Source organism: Phyllostomus hastatus, unplaced genomic scaffold (assembly GCF_019186645.2).
Source record: "Phyllostomus hastatus isolate PE091 unplaced genomic scaffold, TTU_PhHast_1.1 phas_scaffold_501, whole genome shotgun sequence".
Classification (NCBI taxonomy): Eukaryota; Metazoa; Chordata; class Mammalia; order Chiroptera; family Phyllostomidae; genus Phyllostomus; species Phyllostomus hastatus.
The window spans coordinates 61,700,407-61,723,595 of record NW_025334033.1 but is presented as its reverse complement, the minus strand read 5'-3'; the positions used below and the strand labels follow the sequence as shown (position 1 = coordinate 61,723,595).

General features: G+C 51.3%; 1 protein-coding gene across 7 annotated transcripts in view; it reads left to right on the top strand.

The window, feature by feature from the left end:
- The window catches only part of FOXN3 (forkhead box N3), a 360,054-nt gene extending 346,897 nt beyond the window's left edge, over positions 1-13,157 (top strand). For all 7 annotated transcript variants that reach the window (XM_045822074.1, XM_045822068.1, XM_045822070.1 and 4 more), the window contains one exon: positions 6,611-13,157. In XM_045822074.1, coding sequence (XP_045678030.1) covers positions 6,611-7,160 — 550 coding nt within the window. In that variant the 3' untranslated portion in view covers positions 7,161-13,157. The remainder of the gene's footprint in view (positions 1-6,610) is intronic.
- The last annotated feature ends 10,032 nt before the right edge of the window (positions 13,158-23,189 follow it).

Genomic DNA, 23,189 nt, shown 5'->3' with positions numbered 1-23,189 from the left:
TTCTGTTTCCTTTCTGGCATTATTTGAAATTGATTGAGATCCTCCCAGTCCTCATTCCTTTGGTTTTTGTTTGTTTGTTTGTTTTCTTCCCCTTTCTAATGGTTGAAAAGTTGTACCTTTTGTTTCTCTTCTTTGAGTGTTGATCCTGGGACTTCTAACACGAATGTTTTAAAATGTTTAAAGTTAGTATCTTAAACCTCCAGATCAAGACCGGCCCTTGGAATGCATTGACTTCTGATCTCTGCCTCCCAGACGACGGGCGTGCTACACTTGCGGGTCCTTTGGTCCTATCTCAGTTCTTTTTCGTTCTCTCCTTTCCTCCTCACCCCTCCCCTCCCTCGCTTCCCGGTCCTTCCCTTCCCTCCATTCCTTCTTTCTTTCCTTCGTCACTGGGACATTATCATTGTATTTTTCAGTCAATACTTGATTATATTTTCTTTGATTATTATCACTTCTTGTATCTCAAACCTCCGTTTTTGAATCATTTTCCTTTTTCCTGAGGTATATTCTTAAAATTTTCCTCTAGTATCTGCAGTCAGTTAAAACTCCGACTTTTTGTCTGAAAATATGTTTATTTTGCTCTATTCTTAGGGGTCGTGTTACTGGGTATACATTGTAGGTCGACGGTTATTTTCCCCCTCTCACACTCGGAGGATATTGATCCACTTTGTTTTACTGCTTTATCTTAATTCGTACTCCTCGTTGGGTATGGTATATTTTGTTTCTGTGACTTTTCAGTATTTGTCCTTTTTTCAGTGCTGCACAGTTCGACTACAATGTGTTAGACATGGATTTCTTTTTATTTCTTCTCCATGGGGTTTGTCAGCTTTCTGAATCTTCTCTGTTTTTCGTTTTCAGTCTAGAGCTCCAGGTAGAGTTATATCTTACTATACACCATATTGCCCAGTCCTTCTTTCATATTTTTTATCCCATTGTCTCTCTCTGCTGCATTTTTATATAATATCTTCAGATCTGTCTTCCAGTTCACTAATTTTTTTCTTCCAGCTCAAATTGAGTTCTTCGATTTCAGGGATTATATTTTTCATCTTTAGAAATTCTATTTAATGCGTTTTTTCCATCAAGCTTAATCCATCAGCTTCGTTTTCATAATCTCTTCTTCACAGCATGGTGTCATTCTTTCTCGTGTTTCATCGCACACACTCTACCTCTGCACTTAGCTGTTTCAGTGTCTGTAGACTTCACAGTTTAAAAGCTGTAGGGGTTTTTTCCTCCCCTGTTGCCTCTTGCTTATAGTGGCTTATTTCTTTGTCTTTAATGAGTCTTGGGTGATGAACCTATGTTTCTTAACATCTCATCTGTGGGAATTCTTTGTGGCCTGGGTTTAAAGTTAGGTTCTACCAAAAAGAGGTTGTATTTTCTCCTAGTGGGCTCTGTAGGGCACTTCAAATTTAGCTTGTGGGCTTTTGTCCACACAACTGAATTTGGGCTTCATAGCCACACGACTTCTCAGGCTTGTGGTTAAGAATTCTCGGGTGGCTCTTCTTGTCTCCAGCCCCATCTGGAGCCAAGGTCATAGCTGCCTTGATCTGTGCTGGCGGCCTGTGAAGGGCGGTGGCGTTTCCCCGGGACCCCATGCAGGGGTCCCCATTCTGGCGCCCGAGCTTGTTACGCGATGTTTTCACAGGTATCCATCCATTCCTAGTGGCCCGTTTGCCAGAGTGCTTGCTGATTTCAGATTAGGAGCTTCTTTTTGAGTATTTGCTTGAAGTTAATCCGTGGAAATCCTAGTGACCTAAAATCAAATTCCCTTTTTCAAGAGAGGATTTGCTTTTAAAACTTCTGCTGGGTATCTGGGGACCACTTGACGCCCCCCACCCCACTTTGAGGGGCCACAGTCATGGAGCTGCTCAAATCAATCTTCCTGCTGGCCCCTGTCACTCACAGTGAATTCGGGTCCTTGTCTCACCACGAGGGGAGGCATTTGCTCCAGGGAAACCCTGGCTTTCTTGGCTGTGTGCGGCTCACCTTTCAGAGTAGGTACCTTTGTTCTTTCATTTGTCACTTTGGAGCGTGAAGCTCTTTTGGTACATGCGTGTCTCTGAGACTCCCCTCAGTGCAGTGAACTACGTAGCTGTACCCTGTCCGGGATCTCTTGTGTGAAAGGCCGGAGGATGCCTTCCAAACATCTTCCCTCCGCCCGGCTGCAAGCGGAAGCCACTGTCATCCGTCTCTTCTCTCCCCTGTCTCTCCTCCGGTGGGCGGTGTGGACAGGACCGCCGCTCCAGCTCTAGGGCCGCGTGGACAGTCCCATTAGTCCCACCTGCCTCTTCGCACGTGTGGCATGAGGTCAGCTTCTCAGGTAAACCCCGGGAAGGACAACGTCACCCTCAGTGGTAGCCTCCAGGTCTAAAGCTGTGGGCGCCAGAGAGGACCCCAGCGCCCGGGTGAAAGGGGGAGGCGTCACGCGCCGACTGGACCACGATGGAGCAGGTGGAGAACTGCTACGGAAAACGGCAGGTGGGCTGTGTCCAATCAGGGGCTGGACCGTAACTTGCTGGAGCAGGCACTGCTCATCCTAGGCCTGAACAAATGTGAGCTCTCACCTCTCTTTGCTGAGAGGATGAATACCAGGTGTTCACTCGAAATTACTGAACTGTGGTTTCATTGCGGCTTACAAAGTCAGGTGGCTTTAATTTACACTAACAGGAGAACTTTGAGTATTGTTACTTATAAATTCAGTTCAACTGAAAAACTGCAGTCATTTCAAATGTAGCCTGTGTTCCTTTTAATGAAGGCTATTGGCAGAGGTGGTTAGAAGTTTACCTTCTGATGTGCTCGGGATGGCTGGGTTCTCCCTTCAGGCACGGCCCCGGTAAGGACTGCCCTGCGCGGGGGTAGGTTCTGACGCCGGGTCGGTGCAGCCGGCACCCACGTGCACAGTGTTGCATCCTTATCAATAACTGAAGGCGCTGGTCACTTCCTGCTGGGTTTGTGCGTCATTTATGGATTATGAGCCCATACTGGAATCTCAGGGGAAGTTCATTTTTATCAGGTGAGAGAGAGATATGTTTATATTTTAATTTGAACTCCCTGGAGTTACATCTGTGCATCCGTTTTCATCCAGAAGTGTTGTCCGTGGGTGTCTTCGTTCCCTGTCTTCATCGCCATAAACTTTCTTCTCCAAGGGAGATGTTTCAAATTCCTGCTTGAATTTCCTGACTGGATCATCTTTGGGAGCTAGCTGGGCCCCCCGGGGCAAGTCACGGGGCTCCCCGAGGGTGTTGGGTCCAGGGTGGGGGTCGTGGAGTCGCTGTTGGCACGCAGTGTGGGTCTAGGGGTATCAGAGACCTGCGATGCACAGCTGTGATGCGTGGGTCGTGGAAGTGACTTTCTTTTCTCCTTTAACTCCCGTGATGTCCTTAAGGCTGCCTCAGTGTGGTTCCCTGTCGTCTTCCCGGACCTCCCATAATAGCATGGCGCTGAACTGTTACATCACTGCTTTCATTCCTGTGTATTTTTCCCACTCCCCACCCCAAACTTACTATTGAAAAATTGTTTTAAGCCTGTGGAAAGAGAAGGGAGGGAAAAAGCACAATAAGCACCATATGCCTTTCACCTCAATTCGCTTGAGCATTAGATTGTCGCACCACTTGCCTTGTTTCTCGCTCCTTTGCCCTCCTGGTTCCCTCCGTCTGCACGCGTGTCCAGGGAGGCATCGTCTTCTGCTGAATGAGGCAGTGGAGTCGGTCATCAGCCCGTGTTGCTGAAAAGTAAGGGTTCAGAACTGAATGAACTTTTCTAAAAGCCTAACGCAGCCCCGTTGACTCGTCCGAGTGTGGTGGGTTCCCTCCGAAACCGTTTTATGCTAATTCGGTATACTCGTTACTGAATTAATTTTTAGATTTTACAGTAAGTACTTACCTGCAGCAACACAGATCAAGAGAGGCATTACACGAGACTTTCGTTTCCACTTGCTTTCATGACTATTACTAGCTGCCTATACGGTTAATGACGTTATTAGCCAAGTTTCAAATCGGGTAACACCTCAGAGGAATCCGTAACCAGCCACCGCTGTGTTACCCGAGACAGAGCCAAGAGACAAGAAGTCTGCGGAAAATAGGTGCCTTGGAAGCCATTCCCCTAAGCCCGGAGGCGTGTTTACAGGCAAGCCCCCGAAGAATTGTTCTCTCCAGGGCCTCCTTGCTCTTACTGTGTGCCGCCTTCCCTCGGGTCCCCTGAGCCAGAGCAGAGAGAACGCAGCAGCGCTCAGGGGAAGCATGTTGTTGTAGCAGCGAGCCGTCTGATGAGAGAGAGGACCAAGTCGGAATCCCCCCATACCCATGAGAACTGTCCTGTGGGCTCGGGGGCTCGGGACTTTGCATTTTAATCACCCTGCCCTGTGGGGGGCGGGGGGTGGGCGTGCTCTGAAGGTCACCGATAGACACTGCTGGGGTGCGAACTAATGTCTGCCTGTCCTGCAAGCCAGGCGCTTTCTGTGAGGACCCGGGGAGGAGGGGGCATGGCTCTGGGATCAGAAAGTACAGGGCGGTCTGGGGCCCTTCCGGAGCCCGCGAGGGCGTTCCTGCGCAGATGCACGCACTGCGACTGGTGGCGTTGCCTGTGGAGGTCTGGAGGCGTCCAGCGCAGGTTGAACTTTGATTCTGGCTCTCAGGCATTTTGTTGGTGCAAGTCACCAGCGGCTTAAATTGAGCAGAACATCCAAAAGGAGAGAGGCCCCTTGACCTCGCTCCCTGCTGCACCATCTATAGCTGCACTCTCCTCCCCTTTCACCCGTAGTCGGGGCTGCAGTCAGGGTTGCGCTGAGCCTCGAGGCCCACGGGGATGGCAGGAGAGAAAGGGGGAGGGCTCACGACTGTATCGCACGGGAGACCTGACCCCATAGCCCTTTCCACTGCCCCTGTCCTTAGGAAGTGCCCGATAGGGCACGTTGGTGGAGATCCAGTCACCTTCCCGTGCTCTCTGCCCCACGGTTCCCTCTGCTGCTGCCTCTGCCTTCTGTCTGTCGTGTGTCCCTTCTGGGCCTGGCACGGTGCTAGTCACTGGGGACACCTCCGTGACTGCACCCTGACTTACGGACCTAACACTGTAACAGGGAGCACAGACATGGAACAGCTCGTCACGTGGTGATAGTGGGAACTTCTGTCTCCAGAGGACTAAGACGTAGGGTTGTGCAGGAAGGAAAAGTGTGCACATGTTGCCCAGATCGCCGAGAATGTGTCACCAGGTGGATGAGCTTACAAGGAACAGGGTGGGCACGGTGCAGGACCGCGTCTCCTCTCTGCCCCAGACCTTCCCCCTCACGTGCACTTCAGAAGCCATGTCTGGCACAGACCTTTGGCTTGCGCCCTCCCCTGCCCCCTCCAGCTGCATGTGACCCTCCCCTCCTGCGAGGATCCGTCCTGCTGCTCGCCAACCCCCTTTGAGCACCTGCGGAGTGCCAGGCACCGTCAGAATCACAGCATCCGGACAGAACTGGTGCCCACCCCAAGGAGGGCGCAGCCTCCCAAGGCCTGGGATGGGTCACCGTCCCTGCTGTTTGGGCAGGTGCTGGTCCAGACACCTGCAGGCACTCACTCACGCCCTTGGCCCAGTGGCCCTGTACCATGGGCGTGACAGCTGCTCCCGCTTAGCCCCCGAGGACTCACACAGGAGCTCGTTGTGCCACTGGACGTAAAGAAACCATCGGAGACGTGATGGGCGCTGTCGGGCCCTGGGGGGTGTAGAGCAGGGGACTGAGGCAGGGGAGTCAGACTTTGGTTCCCATCCCAGCTCTGCAACTTTAGAGCTGTGTGGCTCTGAGTAAACCAGTTGACATCTCCAGATCCTTCTCCCAGCATCTAGAAAACAAAGATGCTCGCGCCTGCTTTATAGAACCAAACACAGTCCCCCGTGCAGACTGCGCACGGCACCGGGCAGGTGCTCCCCGCCCTGCAGTGTCCCCGTGACCTACTTCTCGGACCATCAGCGTCTCCGTGACAGTGTCTGTGTCTGACCCCGCCTCGGGGGCCTCCCCCAGGACCCTCCCTCAGGCTGTGCGTTCATGTGGGGTGCGTTCATGTGGGGTGCGTTCCTGTGGGGTGTTCAGCAGGTATTTGCAGAACGAATGAGTGCGGGGTAGTCTTGGGAGTGAAGATCTGCCACCACCGGGCAGGTACCCCTTTTCCCTGAACCCCGGCTTGCGCCTTCTGACGAAGGGCTCCCCGTGGGCAGGGCAGAGGAGGGCGGGTGTCCCCTCTGAAGGGTCCGGCCACCGTGGCCCAGCAGGGGCTCCTCCCTGGTGTCGGCGGGCCCGTGAACGCCAGCACGGCTTGATTTTGATGGCTTAATCTAATAGACCGTGCGTCCACCGCGGTCCCTCAAGAAGCCTGCTGTTTTGATGTCTCAGCCGCACACATTGAGGGAAAATGCCCGTGGCAGGAAGACAGAGGTGTCGGGACTTAGGACCCTGTCCTCAAAGCAGGTGGCCCCACTGGCTGCTGTGGGCACGCCGTCGGACCGCCCGTCGGGGGACCTGGTGTGTGAGCACGGGGGCTGGGCTGCAGGTCACGGGGGCTGCGGGTGTCCCGTCACGGCGTCTAATCCGTGTCCTCTCTGCCTCCCATCCCTCCCCGTCGTCCCCACCCTGCAGGAACGGCCTCGCCGGCTGCAGGACGCGGACGGAGAGCGAGCCATCGTGCGGCTCGCCGGTGGTCAGCGGGGACCCCAAGGAGGACCACAACTACAGCAGCGCCAAGTCCGCCGACGCCCGGAGCACGTCACCCGCCAGCGACTCGGTCTCCTCCTCCTCGGCCGACGACCACTACGAGTTCGCCACCAAGGGGAGCCAGGAGGGCAGCGAGGGCAGCGAGGGGGGCTTCCAGAGCCACGAGAGCCCCAGCGACACGGAGGAGGACGACAGGAAACGCAGCCCGAAGGAGGCCAAGGAGGCCCTGGGGGACAGCGGCTACGCGTCCCAGCACAAGAAGCGCCAGCACTTCGCCAAGGCCAGGAGGGTCCCCAGCGACACGCTGCCCCTCAAAAAGAGACGCACGGAGAAGCCCCCCGAGAGCGACGACGAGGAGATGAAGGAGGCGGCGGGGTCGCTGCTGCACTTGGCGGGGATTCGGTCCTGCTTGAACAACATCACCAATCGGACAGCAAAGGGGCAGAAGGAGCAAAAGGAAACCACGAAAAATTAAAAACAAGTCATTGATTTGTTTTGAACTTAAGGCCATTTGGTTTCAGCATGTCAGGAGATTTCTAATGATTTGTGGCAATATCAGCAATTTTTTTTTTCCTTTTTTTTGGGGTTTGTTTTTCTTTCTTTTCTTTCCTTTTTTTTTTTTAATTCGCCCCCCTCCTTTGTTTTGTACCCTTGAGAATTTTATTTTTAAAGGAGATTGAAGCCATAGAACTCATATTGACATTCAGCTGTTTTACAAAAAGCTTTTCGTTATCTGAAGACAAAACCGAAAAAGCCAAAATGACCATTGCTTCCTCCAGCGTGTCAGAAACACGTGGCTGAATTGCAGGGATGTCAGGAGAATGCCGCAGAATGCCCACATTTGGCACCTAGAAGGCCCGTGTGCAAAGTCTTCATGGCTCGGGCCCGGCCGCTAGGTTTAAATGGTCAGGATGCCCGCCCCGTGGGGGTCACTGAGTGCACGTGCAGGAGGCGACTGGGGAGAAGGCAGGCCCCGCCCGCCCTGGAGCAGACCCGAGCTGGTGGTACCACGTGGCGTGTTGTGCCGCAAAAGACCTTGGCGTTGCCGCTCAGCACACGGGGGCGGGGGGCGCCTGTCCCCCAAGCTTCTTAATCGTCAGGCCTCCTAACATCTTACGAGGTGGACACTGGACCGTCCCTGTCCACTGGGTGTCAGTGACTAAGGAGAAGAAAGGGGGTCAGTTTGTAGTGCTGTTCCTAATCACCGAGTTCTGGTCTGTGTTCAAGTACGAGACTGTTCCACAAGCCATAAGCCTGTAGGTGGGCCCTGCACACACGCACACACGCGTGAGAGAGAAAGAAAACGTGCGGCCAGCAGGCTGTGTTTTCTTAACTGCCCAAGTGAAAATCAAGTCCAAGAAATTACAGTAGCTGTTAAGCAAGGAAATAATGGTACATAATCTTTTTCTGTCTGTCAAAACTGTTTGATCTAAGTGAAAGCAAACAAGCAAAGAGCTACGGAACCTGCCATTAGTATTGTGGTATATTTTTAAAAGATGAAAGGCACATTGATGGACAAAAAAAAATTTTAAAAAGGAAAACATGGCAAAAAAAAAAAAAAAAACAACAAACTCCTATACTGCCCTCAAAATGGAGTTTGCAAATAATGTCAGTCAGGATTCATTTTTGCAAAAATCAGTGATTTCCACATTCAGCCAGTGTAGCCAGCAGAAATTTCTGATCCACAATGCATGGATTCCTTCTAAAAGAAAAAAGAAAAAAAAATCACAAAAACACAAACTTTTTTTATTCAAAAATAAAGTTCTTGTAAGGTAAATAATGTATTTAGCATGAAGCATGAATTATTTTCATATAAATATAGAAAATAGAGAAAAGGCTATGCCTCTAATTTTTAAGCCCTTAGGCTTAGAGGTTCTTTGGGTTTTCTTCTTTTTCGTTTTCTTTAGTTTTGTTTTGTTTTTTTTCTTCCCAATCGTTTTGTTTTGGTTTTTTGAAGCAGGTGTTTAAGGTTTAACCTTCTTCAGGGACAAATTCTGACTGTTGGGGAACTCACTCTGCAATATAAAAATGTCTTCGTGTCCCGGGAGGGCCTGCCTTGTCTGCGCCTCAGCCCCGACCCCTCTGGTTCTGTGTGGAGAAGTGTGTCCTTTCTCTCTGTCTGGACATGTTTATCACGACGCAATAATTCGAGGGCAAACTTGGTAGTACGTGTGTATGATAGAATCAAGAGAACGAGGGGACGCTGGCTCGAGAAAACCGTCACCACCATTTGGTCCTAGGAGAAAGGCAGTGAACGATTATGCAAATTCGCCAGGAGAAGGGAAACACGCTAATGGGCCTTACTGGATGAGGGTGTGAGGTAGGGGGCCCGCGAAGGCAGCGGCGGCGTGGGAAGGACCGGCCCCCCCTCCCCCGCAGCCTTCTGCCACACCAGCTCGGTGGGAAGGAGGGGCCGGCCGTCGCCACCACCTCCGCGCACGAGCCCCCCTGCAGCTGAGCCCGCCGAGAGTGTGAGAGCTGAATTTAGACAACAGGACAATGTCACACAGCCCAGAAACCCCTGTGGTCTTTGCCTGACAGGAGTTATTGGGGGAGACCCAAAGAGAAATCTCTAGAAGGATGTGATTTTTCCACCCAAACGGAGGGGAATTGTGTGGTTTAAATGCAAACGAAAACACCCACGACCGTGGGGCTCAGGATACGATGGTGGTGAGGGAGAGGGACGGAAGTGGGGCGATGATATTTTTAGAAACGGGACGTGTGGGCCCACGAGCCTGCACCAGGCGCGGCCGGCATCTCCGCCATCGGCACGACGGTGGACATGCACCGGTGCCTGCCCCGTGCTCATCTCGCCCTGGGCGGCGCATGGGAGACCCTGGCCGAAATCGACACCTGTGCACTGGTCAAACTGGTTACCTGAACTCTTCCAGCCTGTTCGTTCAGGGGGTGGATGGGTCCATCTCACCAGATGTGTGCCGCCCCAAAAGCCATCCACAGCTCTGGGACCTGACACCACTGCTTGGTGTCGTCCCCCTGACCGAGCCCAGGAGACCCCACCCCCTCCCCTGAGAGACAGTTTGGACTTCCCTCTGAAGGGCAGAGTACACATCGGGGCCTGTTTCTGGCAGGGGGCTTCTTCCATTAAAACCCCTGCAGTGGGCTGTCTCCCCTCATTTCGTTTTTCTAAAGGAGCAAAGACCTCTTTTAGAAAATAATAAAATGCAATGTGTGTGATTTACTTTTCTGATCTCTTTGAGAAATAGATAAATATCTTATAAAGTGTGTTCTTAACTCCAGAACCACTCTTTTTGCATAAATACCTCATTGGGCAGCTTTCTAAGTGTTATTTTCCCTGAGCCTCCCTCGGCCCCCCGCATAGGGACCCCGGGGAGACTTACAGGGGAAACTTTAGTGAGGGTACTTTTTTCTATTTTTCTTCTGTTTTTGGAGGCATACACATTATGCATAACCAAAACAATGGCTCAATTGTGTTTAACTTTGTATTTTGATTGTTGAGAAAAAAAAATATCCATGTGTATGTGGCCGTTTGTAGTGAACTCATTGCAGAACGAGGTTGTCCGTGTCCTCACCAAGCCAAGGGGCAGGCGGCGCCCTCTCCTACCCCCTCCTCCAAGAGCAGTAGAGAACTTAAGCACAAGCCTATTCGTGGAAGACTATTTTGTTCAAGTGTAACTCACTCTAGTCTTGGAAAATTCCTTCCCAAGCGTCAGGTGTTCTTTTAGCTTCCAAACTAGCCTATGTATCCATTAGTCTGACAGGTCGCCTGAGCACCGTTCAGGGGGCGTTTCGTGTGTCATTCCAGTATCTCACATACTCGCGTGGGGCGGGGGGCGGGGGAACCGGGGAACTATAGCAATATTTCAAGATGCTTTGGAAAACAGCCGTGAACACATCAGCACCGTGGCATCTACCATTACTCGCTGTCGGCCCTTGGACACATTTAAGAGAAAGAGACTGTAGCTCTTTTTTCTTAAATGACATACACGTAGACAGTTACTTTTATGCTACTACAGTTGTCTTTAATCTCTACGTAGTGCTATGTGGAAAGGATTTGTTTGCATCGTAGATTTTTCTTCCCAGCCTTATAATGTACCCTAAGCTCCTACTTTTCCTCCCCCTCTCCGATCAGTCAGTATCCTTTCGAGAGCTCTCTGGGGAAGCTGTCTGTCTGGACCCGAAGCCAGCCACACCCACGTCCACAGGGCAGTCGCAGACAGCTGTGGCGGGTCTCAGCCTTGCGCGGGGCTGAGTTCTGAAGAAGGCGCACGTCCAGGGCCTTTCCCGAGAACTGACCGCTCGCAGGCGCACTCAGCGTGGGCACAGCAGTGACCACCACGGGACGTTCTAGAAGAGGCCACTCCCCTGCGTGGTGTTCCTGCCTGAGGGACAACGTCAGGCTGGGGGCTCTGTAGCGTGAACACTGCCCGGGTGGCTTTTGTGCCCAGCTCCGCCCTGGGACACACCAGGGCTGCTGGGTGCCAAGCTCTGCACCCCACACCGCGAGCACGGGCGCCCAGCTTCTCGCGGAGGGGCCCTTGGAGAAGGAATCAGAGCTGCGTGTGTACACGGGAGGGTTTTCCACGGGGGACCGGTTTCGATTCGATGTGACTTCTCTTTCCCTTGAAACTCGATGCAGGTTGGGAGTCCTTTCTGTCTGGTGGATCACAGCTGCCCAGACGTTGTGGTTTATTTTTACGTTTCCATAGAGAAATACGTTTTTTTTCTTTCATCTTCAGGATTTTTTGCCACCAAAAGAACACATTTTGAACTCTGTGTCCCCTCTTGATTGTGACTTACCAGTGTGGACAGTTAAATCCTTAGTGTCCTAGGTCCCAGCCCTCCAGTACTATATCAAACACTGTTATGCACATAATGCAGCACTGTGATCTAATTTAAATAATACTTTTTTATTATTTATACTACTATATATAATATACATCAACACTTTTGCTATATAACCTAAGTGGATAACCCTCTCGTAGTTACCTGCCAAACGTGGGACTTCGGTTCATACTGCAGTTAACACAGTTACCAAGTCGTAATGGTGTCTTTTTTTTTTTTTCTTTTGTAACGGAATGTGTAAATCAAAGTATATACATTGTGTGGTGTTCCTGTTTCTGGAGTTTCACGAGGATTTACACATGGCCTTCAGTGTTCTGTATAGACCCCCCCTGCCTTTGGGACTCCATCTGTAACCCCCTCTCCCTCGAAGAGAGCGCCCGCGCTGGTGGGGGACCCCCGTGTTCTCTCTCCCCCACTGGCCATTCTTGAACCAAGCACAGACTCAGCTCTGTCGCTTCATCGTGAGAAACGCGTGTGACCTTGCCATTCTTCCACTGTTCCGCAAACAAGTGCTAGCTTCACTGACCAAAAACTAAGGAAGGAAAATGCGGTTTTTAAAACAATCCATCTTCTCGCAGCCGAAACCAACGTGTCTATGGTGCTGTATCCTGCTGTCTGTCATACTTCTGAAATCAGACCTAGGTGAAAGATCACTTCTGACGTAACTGTGATGTGCTCACAAGTCCCCTTCCCGTTCGTTCTTGTCGGCGTCGAGATCAAGACTATTTATTTGGGATATATATACCACAGTGTTTTCCACTGTGTTTCATTTGCAAAAGTGGAGGACGACCTTCCCTGCTTTTGCAAATAATTAATATTCCATATTGGATTCTCAAAGACTTCGATATGGTGAACCTATCAAACCTAGAAATTGTATTTCATCCTTTCATTACTGTGGCCTGAGTTCCCCAAACCCTCCCAGCCCACTCCCCACCCACCATTTCCAGATGGAACTTAGCACCATTTCGGTCCCGCCCACGTTCAGCCTACCCTGAGCGTGCACGTTGAGGCCGTCAAAGCTCATCGCTGATTCAGTGACCAGTTTCCTGTCCTGTCATTCACACTCACTACTTACACTGCCGCGGTGAAATGGGGAGACTAAAGTAGCCGTGTGTGTCTGGGAAGCATTCTACACTTGTACATTTTTTAATCCTCTGATTCTGTAACACTTCGAGAGTTGGTTTTGTTTGATGGGACAATAACAGTGATAAAGCAATCAGAAGACCAAGACGTTTACTGTCGATGCTTAGGGTCGCCTGGCCTTCGCTGGCCACTAGACCTACATGGCCAAATTAATTTACTAGAGTAATAATTTCTTCAAAAGCCAATTTTCTTTTCTGTACTTGCTGTATGAAACTGCCAATATCAAGACTGGAAAGGGAGAGCCGGAAAGGAGAAGGAAAGTGGTGTTCGGTGGCGTTCACGGCGTGGAGCAGTGTGGAGGCAGGCGCGGCCGGCCGAGCGTAGGGACCTGACGGTGTTGCTTTGGAGGTATCCGTACTTGCATTTTGCATTCTTCACATGTAATCATATTGCCAAAGACAAACTTTCATCATTTATTGTAAATAACACTTTCCCCCAAACCTACCATAAAGTTTCTGTGATGTATTGTCTTCCAGTTGCAATAAAAATTACTGAGTTGCATCAATTGGAGAGAAATGCCGTGTCGTCTTGCATGCACTGCGTCTCCACGGGCAAATGCTGAGCGTGAGCGAATTTCTGTTTCGCGCCAGCACCCGCACCGCGGTGTGCCGCTTTCTCGGTCCGGTCTTAGGGCCTCGACCACATTGACGGTGCCCATCCTCGTGTCACCGAACAGCAGCTGGCGTCCCGCTGCCCACTGAGGGACGCCAACTTTCTGTATCACCCTCTGGGTAAAATTCCAGAGGCAGAGATTTGGTGATAAAGGAAAGTAGTGTTCACTCAAAAGCTTCGCAATTTTGGAATAATAGCTTTCCACATGCATTAGTCACTTGAGCCTGTCAATTAAGGTTAAACACTAACACCTGAGTTCTATCATTTCCCCCCATTAGTTTTAATTATGTTATTTCTATAGAGTTAGTTTACAAACTAAAACAACATAAGATACAAAAGCTACACAATTTTGGAAGAATGGCAGGCTCCTGCCTCAGAGGTCGTCCCCTCTAGAACACCCAAAGAAGGATAACCCTGCCACCCCCTGCCGGGCCAGCCCGAGCCTAGGCTGCACCTGGAATTCCATCCCGGGCAAAACACCGTCTGTTGGGAAACGCAGGCAGCTGCAGCAGCATCCCAGCATCCTCGAGGAAGAGAGCCAGAGCCCACCAGCTAGCCAACCAGTCCAAGAGCCCTTTTATTTCAAATCTCGCCCATAATTCTGTGCACTCTGGAGGCATTCAGCTTCTCAGCCAATCCCATCCTGGACTGTTGATCATTGCCTGGGGCGAACTCCTTCAGCCTCTTCCTCCTCCTCCCCAGGTTTCTGATCAGATCTTTCTGTAGCACTCAGGCTTGCTTTCCTTTTTCTGAAAAATCACACATCTTCCTGCAAAGCAGTGCACAGCCCAAGGCTGAGCTCCCCCGTGGCCTGGCAATTCCAGCCTTGGACAGCCGGCCTCCCACACCACGGGCCCAGGAGCTCGTGGCTAAGAGAGCGCACCTTTCATACTGAAGTTATCGGTATGAAACAATGAACTAAAACCATAACTCTAGGGCTGCACCCGGCTGGCCTGTCCCAGGCCCTGAAGGTTTCTTGGGATGACTCTCCTAACCCTCTGGTTTTCATCTTCCAGGATTTAACCCGTCACCACTGAGATACCCTCCCCGTCCAGCGCACACACACCAGGGGCTGGGCATGGAGCTGATGAGGCGAGGGGCCGGGACACGTGAGGGATCACAGGGCAGTCACCAAGCTGGAGGGGCAGAGCGACTGTTCTCAGAGATTTGCTGTGCTCCTTTGGTGACGGTTTTGTGCTTTCGTGTGCTCAGTAGATCTGCAGTCACCCCAGCGGAGCTGGCCTGGGCCCCTCCTCTTCTACTGGGCCCCCGTTCACTGGTGTCATCGACAACGCCAGGCTGTGCCTCCTGTGGCCTGGGTGTCACCGGAAGGTCAGTGGTCCCCTAAAGATCCTCTGTCTTCCGGCAGTCCTGCCGTCTCCATTTCCGCGGTTGGAATCACCTGCAAAACGGTGGCGTGCCCTCCTAGGTAAATCTTAAGTATTTGAGAGCAGCTGACTGGGAGGAAGAACAGAAGGTCATCTGGGTCACATCGGGTGGATCAGGTAGTTGGCCAAGATCATTCATGTTTAAGGCCACAGAGAAGGCGTGGCCGCATGCCGTGAAGCAGCCATAGCAAACGCTTCCTGCGTCACGATCTTGTGACGTGATTCTCACAGTGGCTAGACAGCAGACACCAGGTAGAGCACCGTAACAGGTGTCTAAGGAAACTCGGTCGAAACGATAACGCCCACAGAATTCTGACCTGACCTCCAGGCTACACTGAGCATCCCACAGAAAGGAACAAAACTCGGGCAGTGGCTTGTGGCCCACTGGGAAGACCCTCGTGGAGGGCCTCGGGGCTACGGCATGGTGTAAGTGGGAAAGGAGACAAGGGAAACAGGCAGAACTGAAATAACACTGCATGACAATAGAAAAACTGCCCCCAAAGTCATATCCGCCGTATCACTATTTATTGCCCGTGATTTTCATTAATGATTCATCAGCTACCCTCATGAGCCAGTTCACTTTTTTCATTCAAGAAGCACCCATTTGGCACCAGCTCCCTCCCAGTGACTGCTGGGTGACAGCGACAGGTGGAGGCGGTCTTCAAGGGGCTCAGAGAAGAGGAGCCCCGAGTTGCCTCTGGAGGCAGATGTTTGGGTGCTCACATGGCACCCCAGAAGGGGGTGGGGCTGGTCTTTCTGGAGCCGAGCCTCCCGAGGGTGAAGCAATGGCGATCTTGTGGCAGTAAATGCAGACAGAGTATTGCCAGGTGACTGATCGGAAAGGACAGCACTCGCTGTGTCTCTCGCTGTTGCTACATGTGTTCAATCACTGGAGGTTCAGGTGCCTCCCCGTCCGGCTTCTCCACCCTCATCCATATGGCTCCACAGCCACCGGTCCCTCCTCCCTCTGTTCACACTCCAGTTCTTTCCCTGAAAAAAGAAAAGCAATGACCAGTGTCTTCATTTTATTAAAAACAGTTTGGGATAATGCAACCAAGAAGTCAAAGGTACTAATAAGCTCAGGCTCATAAACTGTGTGGTTTCAGCCTCAGTATTTGTGAGCCTGTGCTGTGCATTTGGTTGGGGGAATGTTCTGTGTTTCCTTTGAGCCAAAGGCAAGCTTCTGGACTCTGCCTCAAAGATGTGATGGTTTGCCAGAGAGATGCCTCATTTACATATTTAAATACTCTACATGCCCTCAGATTGTTAGGTAATCTAGATGTAGGCTATCCTGTATTCTTAATTTTTTCCTGGACAATTGAAAGTGGGTTATTGCCCTGGCTGGTGTAGTAGTTGGTTGGAGCACTGTCCTGTAAACCAAAAGGTCATGGGTTCGATTCCCAGCCCAGGCACAGGCCTGGGTTGTGGGTCTGGTCCTCAGTCAGGGGGCATGCAAGAGGCAACTGATCGATGTTTCTCTCTCACATCAATGTTTCTCTCCCTCTCTTCTTCCCTTCCACTCTCTCTAAAATCAATCAGTATGTCTTTGGGTGAGGATTAAAAAAAGAAGAAGAAAAGGGGTTATTTGCTGAAAGGAGCAGACAACAGTGTCTTCAAAAGTTGTGTGAATTCTCAGGGCAGTGAACCCCACCCCACCTCCCAGGTACCCCAGGTACCCCAGGTACCCCAGGTATGCGTTGATGCTGTGCCGGTGGGATGCGCGCAGGTGAGGGTGCTGCTGCACCGACCAGTTTCTCTTCCTCTCAACTCCTCTGCCTGATGAAAGGGCAGTGTTCTTTATTTATCCTTCTAGAAAGTTCTGGACAAATGATGGCGATTTCTGAGGAAGTCTGGCGCGACTAGGAGCTTTCTATGAGCTGAAAGCTCAGGTCCCATGCTGCTTCCCAGGTTCCCGGGAACTTATGGCCCCACACAGGCACAAACCTACGTGTGTCTGGACCATTTTCTTCATTGGGCTACAGAGCCAGGGCTTCGGGAACCAGGTAAGGACACTTTTTTTTTAAGAACTCAAACCTAAGTGAATAAACCCATGTATTAAATGCTTACCTCTTCCCTTGGTTCAGTGTGAATGAATCAACCTCCCCAGAACAGTGCCTTTAAATAACGCTCCCGGCAGTAGTACTTGGATTTGAGATGAGTCCTGGGCGTTTGGGGACGAAGGACCCTCATGATGAGAGCACCGTTTCATGTCACGCCACGACAAAGTGCTCACGGAGCAGATGCCCAGGTCCCCTTCGATACGCAGCAGTTTGTGTAAGAGGGGTCAAGGAGTTCTATATATATATTTTTTTCACTCATCTCAAAACTGATCTCTAACGACCTCTGATGTGGAAGAACCACAGTTTGATGGGGGAAGTCAGAAAACAAGGCGCCGGCTGCGCCCTCAGTCCCTCTGGGCATCTGCTTCCGTACTAAGGGCCATTCTATTCACGCCACAGCCCCGGGGGACGGCAGAGACCACTGGATCCCAGCTCCCCATGTTACGGACCAGCAGCTGACGTACAGGAGAGTTAAGGGATTTTGCCAGGATGACCCAGCTAGCGAGTGGCAGAGCTGGGCATAAAAACAGGAAATTTTCCATTTTTTGTCATATGCATTCATTTGTATGTAATTATAATAATCACAACTGTAGAATGTTGTAGCTGGCAATCCCCGTATATACACACTTAACCTTGTGTCCTATGCATTTTGCATATAGCTACAGTGACAATGACTGTCTTTTAAAATGATAAAATGATACATAACATGCCATTGAGTGGTGGCCTGTCATCTTCAACGGTTACCTTACTTCCCATGGTTTAAATTGCTTCCAGTTCCCCTCTGTTGGAAGTAACAGCACAGTGACCATCAGGCATGTGATTGCCCATTTTCTGCTTGTCCCTTGGCTCGGCAGCCTATCAGACTGTTGGAACAGGAGCATCATGGGCGTTGCAGCTCCTTACAGTCGGGCTTTGCAAAAGGCATCGGCGCTGACTTCGTGGCATCCGTGCCAGTGTTGAAATTGATTTTTCTCTTTCATCTTTGCTGGCAGACAAAAATAATGCTTTATTGCTGTTGGAGCTTTTATTTAATGACTAGCAAAGCTGTATTATTTTCCATATGTTTACTGGCCATTTATTTTTCCTTTTTCAGAACCAACTGTAACAGACTGTCCAGGAGTTCGAAAGGGAGGGAAACGGGGTGTGTAGTCCCCTCTCCGCGAGGTTCCCAATGAGCCTTTAGGCGGTGCTGGGGTGACCAAACACACGCGCTGACCTCACATTGCCCTTCCATCCTCGGCCCCTCCAATTGTGCTTATATTGACACAAAATCCCAGTTCCTAAAACTTGGACCTGAAGCTCCTTGGACTAGCCTGGAAAGCCACAAAAATGCAAACCTAAATCATCTTGCACTTGGCAACCATGTACATGTTTGGAAACAAGAATAATCTCCCCGAGTCCTCTCTATACTACACCTTCCCAGCTCTGTCTGTGGACGCGTCCCTTTCCTGGACGTGTCCCCGTCGGTGCTCAGGACTGAGCGCTGACAACAGGCTCAGTCACACAAGGAGCAGCTGTCACTTCCTCCGTTCTGGTCCTCCGGTTCTATGCATGCAGCCAAGACTAATTTTATTTGTTTCTAGAAGTCTCGTCACACCACCGATTCACACTGAACTTGCTCTTGACCAAAGTGACAGAGTCGCAGCTGTCAGTGAACTTCTCTCCAGGTGCAGGTGACCTAAACTTTCTGTTTAAGTCACCTCCTTAGATGAGGTCCACGGTTCAAAGCCAGTTGGGATTAGGTCCTGCCCTGATTTTGTCATCCGAAACACTTCCTCTCCCCCCAGGTATCATTGGGTCACACAGTGGGAGATGCCTTTTGTAAACTGATGAAGACAAAGCTGGGGCCAGGCAGCAGTGCTCCCAGAGTCCCCTCAGCTGGTCAACTTCCGTGTCACTCAGCTCCCTTGGAGGGCAGTCACCCAGCTGCTCACACACACCCCTGGCTGTAGGAGGATGCAGCTCGCCTTCCTCCATCCAATCAACGTTGGTCCAGTATGTTCTTGATCTCCAGGTATAATCCATAGTCTTCCTTTATAAAAAAGGAAGCAAAGTCATACTCTATGTTAATATGAACCGTGCAAATTTGAAGTAAAGCAACGGGAAAGAATAAAGTTTCACTTACTGTACAAAAGTTAAAACAATGTAAATCCTACTTTATTCCTATCGGGGGATTAATCTTGATTTATGCTTATATGAAATGATTTGAGGTCTTAAGAAACATATATTCCTCCTATAAAAAGCAACCACAATTTATTCAACCGTTCCATCCACTTTTTCACTTACGATATCTTTTTTATTGAATGTCTTGAGGGGGACATTGGTTAATGGAACCATACGGGTTTCAGGTGTACTCACTATATCTTAGTGAGCCCATGCTGGCTTCCTTGCCAGAGGCGTGCGAAGCATTCTTGTAACAATCCGCGCCAGAACGTTCCCGCCGCGCAGCGAGGAGACGACGGATCTGCAGACGGCAGACGCTGTTTTGCTTGCGATCGGAAGTTTCAGCGTAACGCGGAGCGGGGCATCTTCACTCTGTGCGCCTGCCTACTTAGGAGACTTCCATATCAGGCATAGAGTTAGGCTGTAAATGGTGTCAAATGCATTTAAAATAATAAGAGTCCTTTGGGAAAAAAAGCCTCAGGGGTTGAGTTTGGTTATTTATTTATTTTTATTTTTTTTTAAGATTTTATTTTTTTTATTTTTAGAGAAGGAAGGGAGGGAGAGAGAGAGAGAGACAGAGAGAGAAACATCAATGTGCGGTTGCTGGAGGTCATGGCCTGCAACCCGGGCATGTGCCCTGACTGGGAATTGAACCTGCAACACTTTGGTTCGCAGCCCGCGCTCAATCCACTGAGCTACGCCAGCCAGGGCCTGGTTATTTATTTTTAAATATTTGACACCTTACCCAGCACGGCATACATATCGAAGTATCTAGAACTTTAATAGTGTGAAAGACTATCCAAAACACGAAAGACTAGAGAAGAAATTAAAGAAGAAATAGATTTCAAAATTTGCAAACGGATTCTCTCCTGTACTCGTGGCCAGCCCACACGTGCTTTCGAGCAACTGCTACGTGCCACACCTCTCAGTGCTGGGGACGCAGATGAAACACCCGGCTCCTGCCTTGAGGTAATGCCACCCAGATCCAGCTGTGGTGACTGATGGGTAATTGGGATAAATGGCAGCTGACAAACGCCTCAGCCGTGGGCGGCCTTTCTTAGACATAAAAATGCTTGTTGCAAAGACCTCCCTCCCTCTCCCTCTGGCCGGGTTGCTCCGTCGGCTGGTGAGAACATAGGTAAGAACCTGTCTGCTATCCGCGGGCATGGCCACGCCTCCCTCGGGTGACCGACTTCTCACTGAGCCAATTCTTGCTCAAAGTTCTCAACTATAAAGAAGCCTCCAGCCCCTCCGCTGCCCGCCCCGCCCTGCTTTCTCTCCCCACCTAGCCTAGACTCAAAACACTTCTCTCCGGATTTCCTGTTTTTTCACATCACGACACCCCTTCCAGGCACTCAGAGGCCAGGGAACTACAGCCCGCAGGTCAATTCCTGCCTCGGTGTTGTAAGTGACACATTTTGGGGACCCAGCCCTACTCATTCCTTTACACGTTGTCTAGGGCCACTTTTGAGCCACAGCAGCAAAGTTGGGACTTTGAGACAGAGCCCCGTGACTTACAAAGTCTAAAATATTTACTACCCCGTCTTTCCGAGAAGAAGTTGGCTGAGCCCTGCATTACCCTAAACTCACCCAGAGTTCTCTGCGCCCTCTCCCCCTCGGGTGTCCCCAGGTTCCGTCCCTGCTACGGTGGTAACCTCTGCTCAGAACTTCATCCCTGCTCCCTCGCCCTCGGGTTCTTCCAGTTAGAGAACTTGCACCATGGCTTCCCCTTTCTCCCCTTGGGTCACACTCAAGGTCAACGGGGAGAGGACACCACTCAGGGAACTGGCTGCACAGGTGGTGGAGGAGCGGAGAGGATAGTGACGGGGGACAGGAGGCCGCCCAGAGATGGGTGGGCGAGAGCAGAAAGCCATCACCAGCTCTGAGGCAGAGGGGCTAAGGGGGAAGCAGGGCTGTTAGTAGGGCCACAGACCCGCCCAGCAGAAGCTGGAGCCACGGAGGCATCGAAGTGGCAATGCTATGGACAGACGCCACCTGCCAGCAGAGCTGGTGGGAGAGCAATGCCCTTTCTCCCTCCCGTCTTCCAATCATCACTCTTCGGGGCTTCCCAGGGGACAAACCCAGAGGGAAGCCAGCTGGCGTGAGAATAGGAAACGCAGTCTCTGGGGCCACCCCCTGCAGTGCCGAGCAGAGCTGAGGAAGGTCAAGGAAGGAAACAGGAACCACACACAGGCCTGGGGCCAGCACCCTGGTCCTGCCCCTCTCTTGTCTGTCCCCTCTGCTGTAGGCAGGACAACTGTTCCCATCATCTGACACTGCACCCTGCCTAAAACCCGTCCATCCACCCTGAGCTCTGTCTGGGTTCCTCCCCCTGGGGCAGGAGCCCTTCACCCTGGCCCCTCCTGACCTGCAGCCTGATCTCCCATCCCCCCCCCAGCCCCCCTGCTAAGCTCCAGCTGCTTGGGGAGTTGCAATTTCTGGGGTGTCCCCTGCCGCCCCGTCCCTGTGCGCAGACCATCCCTACCACCTTTCTGGGATGTCCTCTCATCCCGCAAAGCTCGGTCCCCACATCTCCCCTCTGTGTTCAGCTTCCACACTCTTTCTACTGAGATAACTTGTAGCTAAAATTCCTGTATTCTGGCACTTCCCATGTTTGCCTGTAGCCATTGATTTCCCCAGTCTGTCTATGTCATAAAGGGCAGGCCTCCATCCTGTGCGCATCTCTCTCCCTGGGGCCCGCCCCAGCACCTGGTACGCAGTGGTCCCTGGGTTCGCATCTCTTGGATGCGTGAATGGCAGCCCAGGCACAAGATGTCGCTTGGATCCTGGTCTGGCTGCTCTGCAGCCCAACCACAGCCAGAAGCGGGATGAGGGGGGAGCTGCAAGTGCCTTCGGGAGCCCTGGAGAATGCAGGGTCACCCAGCGTGGGACAGCTCCTTGGGGTGAGACCTCACTTACCAGCCTGCTCTGGCCACACGGGTGAGCAGGGGATGCTTTGGCCTGGCTTGTCCAGGCCGCACCGACAGCCAGGTGCTCCGTCTTCAGATGGTGCTGCAGCTGTGGCCAGCAGGGCAAGGGGCCCGCCCTCCTCCCACAGAGCCCCCCAGACCCAGAAATGTCACAGCCCCAAGAGCTCTCGGAGCTGCTGGGTAAACAGAACAGCCCGTCCCCCAGGGCCCTGGGGGCTCTTGCATCTCACAGGCCAGCCCAGCCCCCTCTCCCGCTGCCCGAGGGGTGGGGCAGGGAGGCAAGAAGATGTGGGCGCAACCTGGGCTGCCCCGCCCTCTGGCCAGGCCTGGGTTTCCTGCTCCTCTTCCTCTGACTGGCCACCTTGGAGCCCGTTTGCACGTGGGAAATCACATCGCAACGTCTCTGCGCCGACGTTCTCAGCTTGGCTAAGTCAGAATCCTCAAATCATCACGGGGAGACAATCGATGCTCTTGTCTGGCTTTTAATGACAATCAATTCTCTCTCTGGCTCTTTGCTAAATAAGTGTCATTGAGAACAATTGCATTTTGTGAACCTGGTCGCTGGCCTTGAATTTGCAGCTTCCTCCCGCTGATGAGAGAGCATCTTGTTACTTCTGCTCTGTTCTCAGTCTGTCACGCAGTGTGCTCCGCTGTACAATTAATGTTCTTTTCAGTCTGTGTTTTCAACCAGTGTGGCAGCTCCATTCATCAGAAGAGAAAGTCCACCCATGTGCACAGGCTCCCAGGGACGGGCTGGGAAAGCCTGGGTGCCGGCCGGGCCCAAGTAAACGAGGCAGAGTGGCTGTTGTCAGGCAGACTGGACTTCCAGTCCCAGCCCTGCTGCCGACCAGCTGTGTGACCTTGGGCAAATCGCCCACCCTCTCTGAGGCCCCGTTTCAGCATTTACAGACCAGGGTAGTAGTACTGACCATTTAGGACTGGTAAGAGGAAAACATGAGATGCTGTGTGACAAAGGAGGTTAATAGTACCTGTGCCGCATCTAGGAAGCTCAATAAGCTATCACGATTGCCGCTGGTATGATTTTATCTGTAGGTGCCCCAGGACTGCCCAGTCCGGACTCTGTGCTGACACCGACCACTGCTGGAGCCCCAGCCACATGCGGCCACTGCAGAGCAGCAGAAATGCAGCGTCCAGTTTAAGCTGTGCTCTAAGTATACTGGATTCCAAAGACTTAACATGAAAGAGTATAAAATATCTCATTAATACATTTAAAACTACTTTTAAAATATCGATTGCATTTTACAATCATATTTAGACATGCCGGGTTAAACAAAATATATTACTAAAATGAATTGCACCTGTTTCTTTTTACTGTTTGTTTTTTTAAGTGGCTACTCCTAGAAAACTTTCAATGATAATGGGG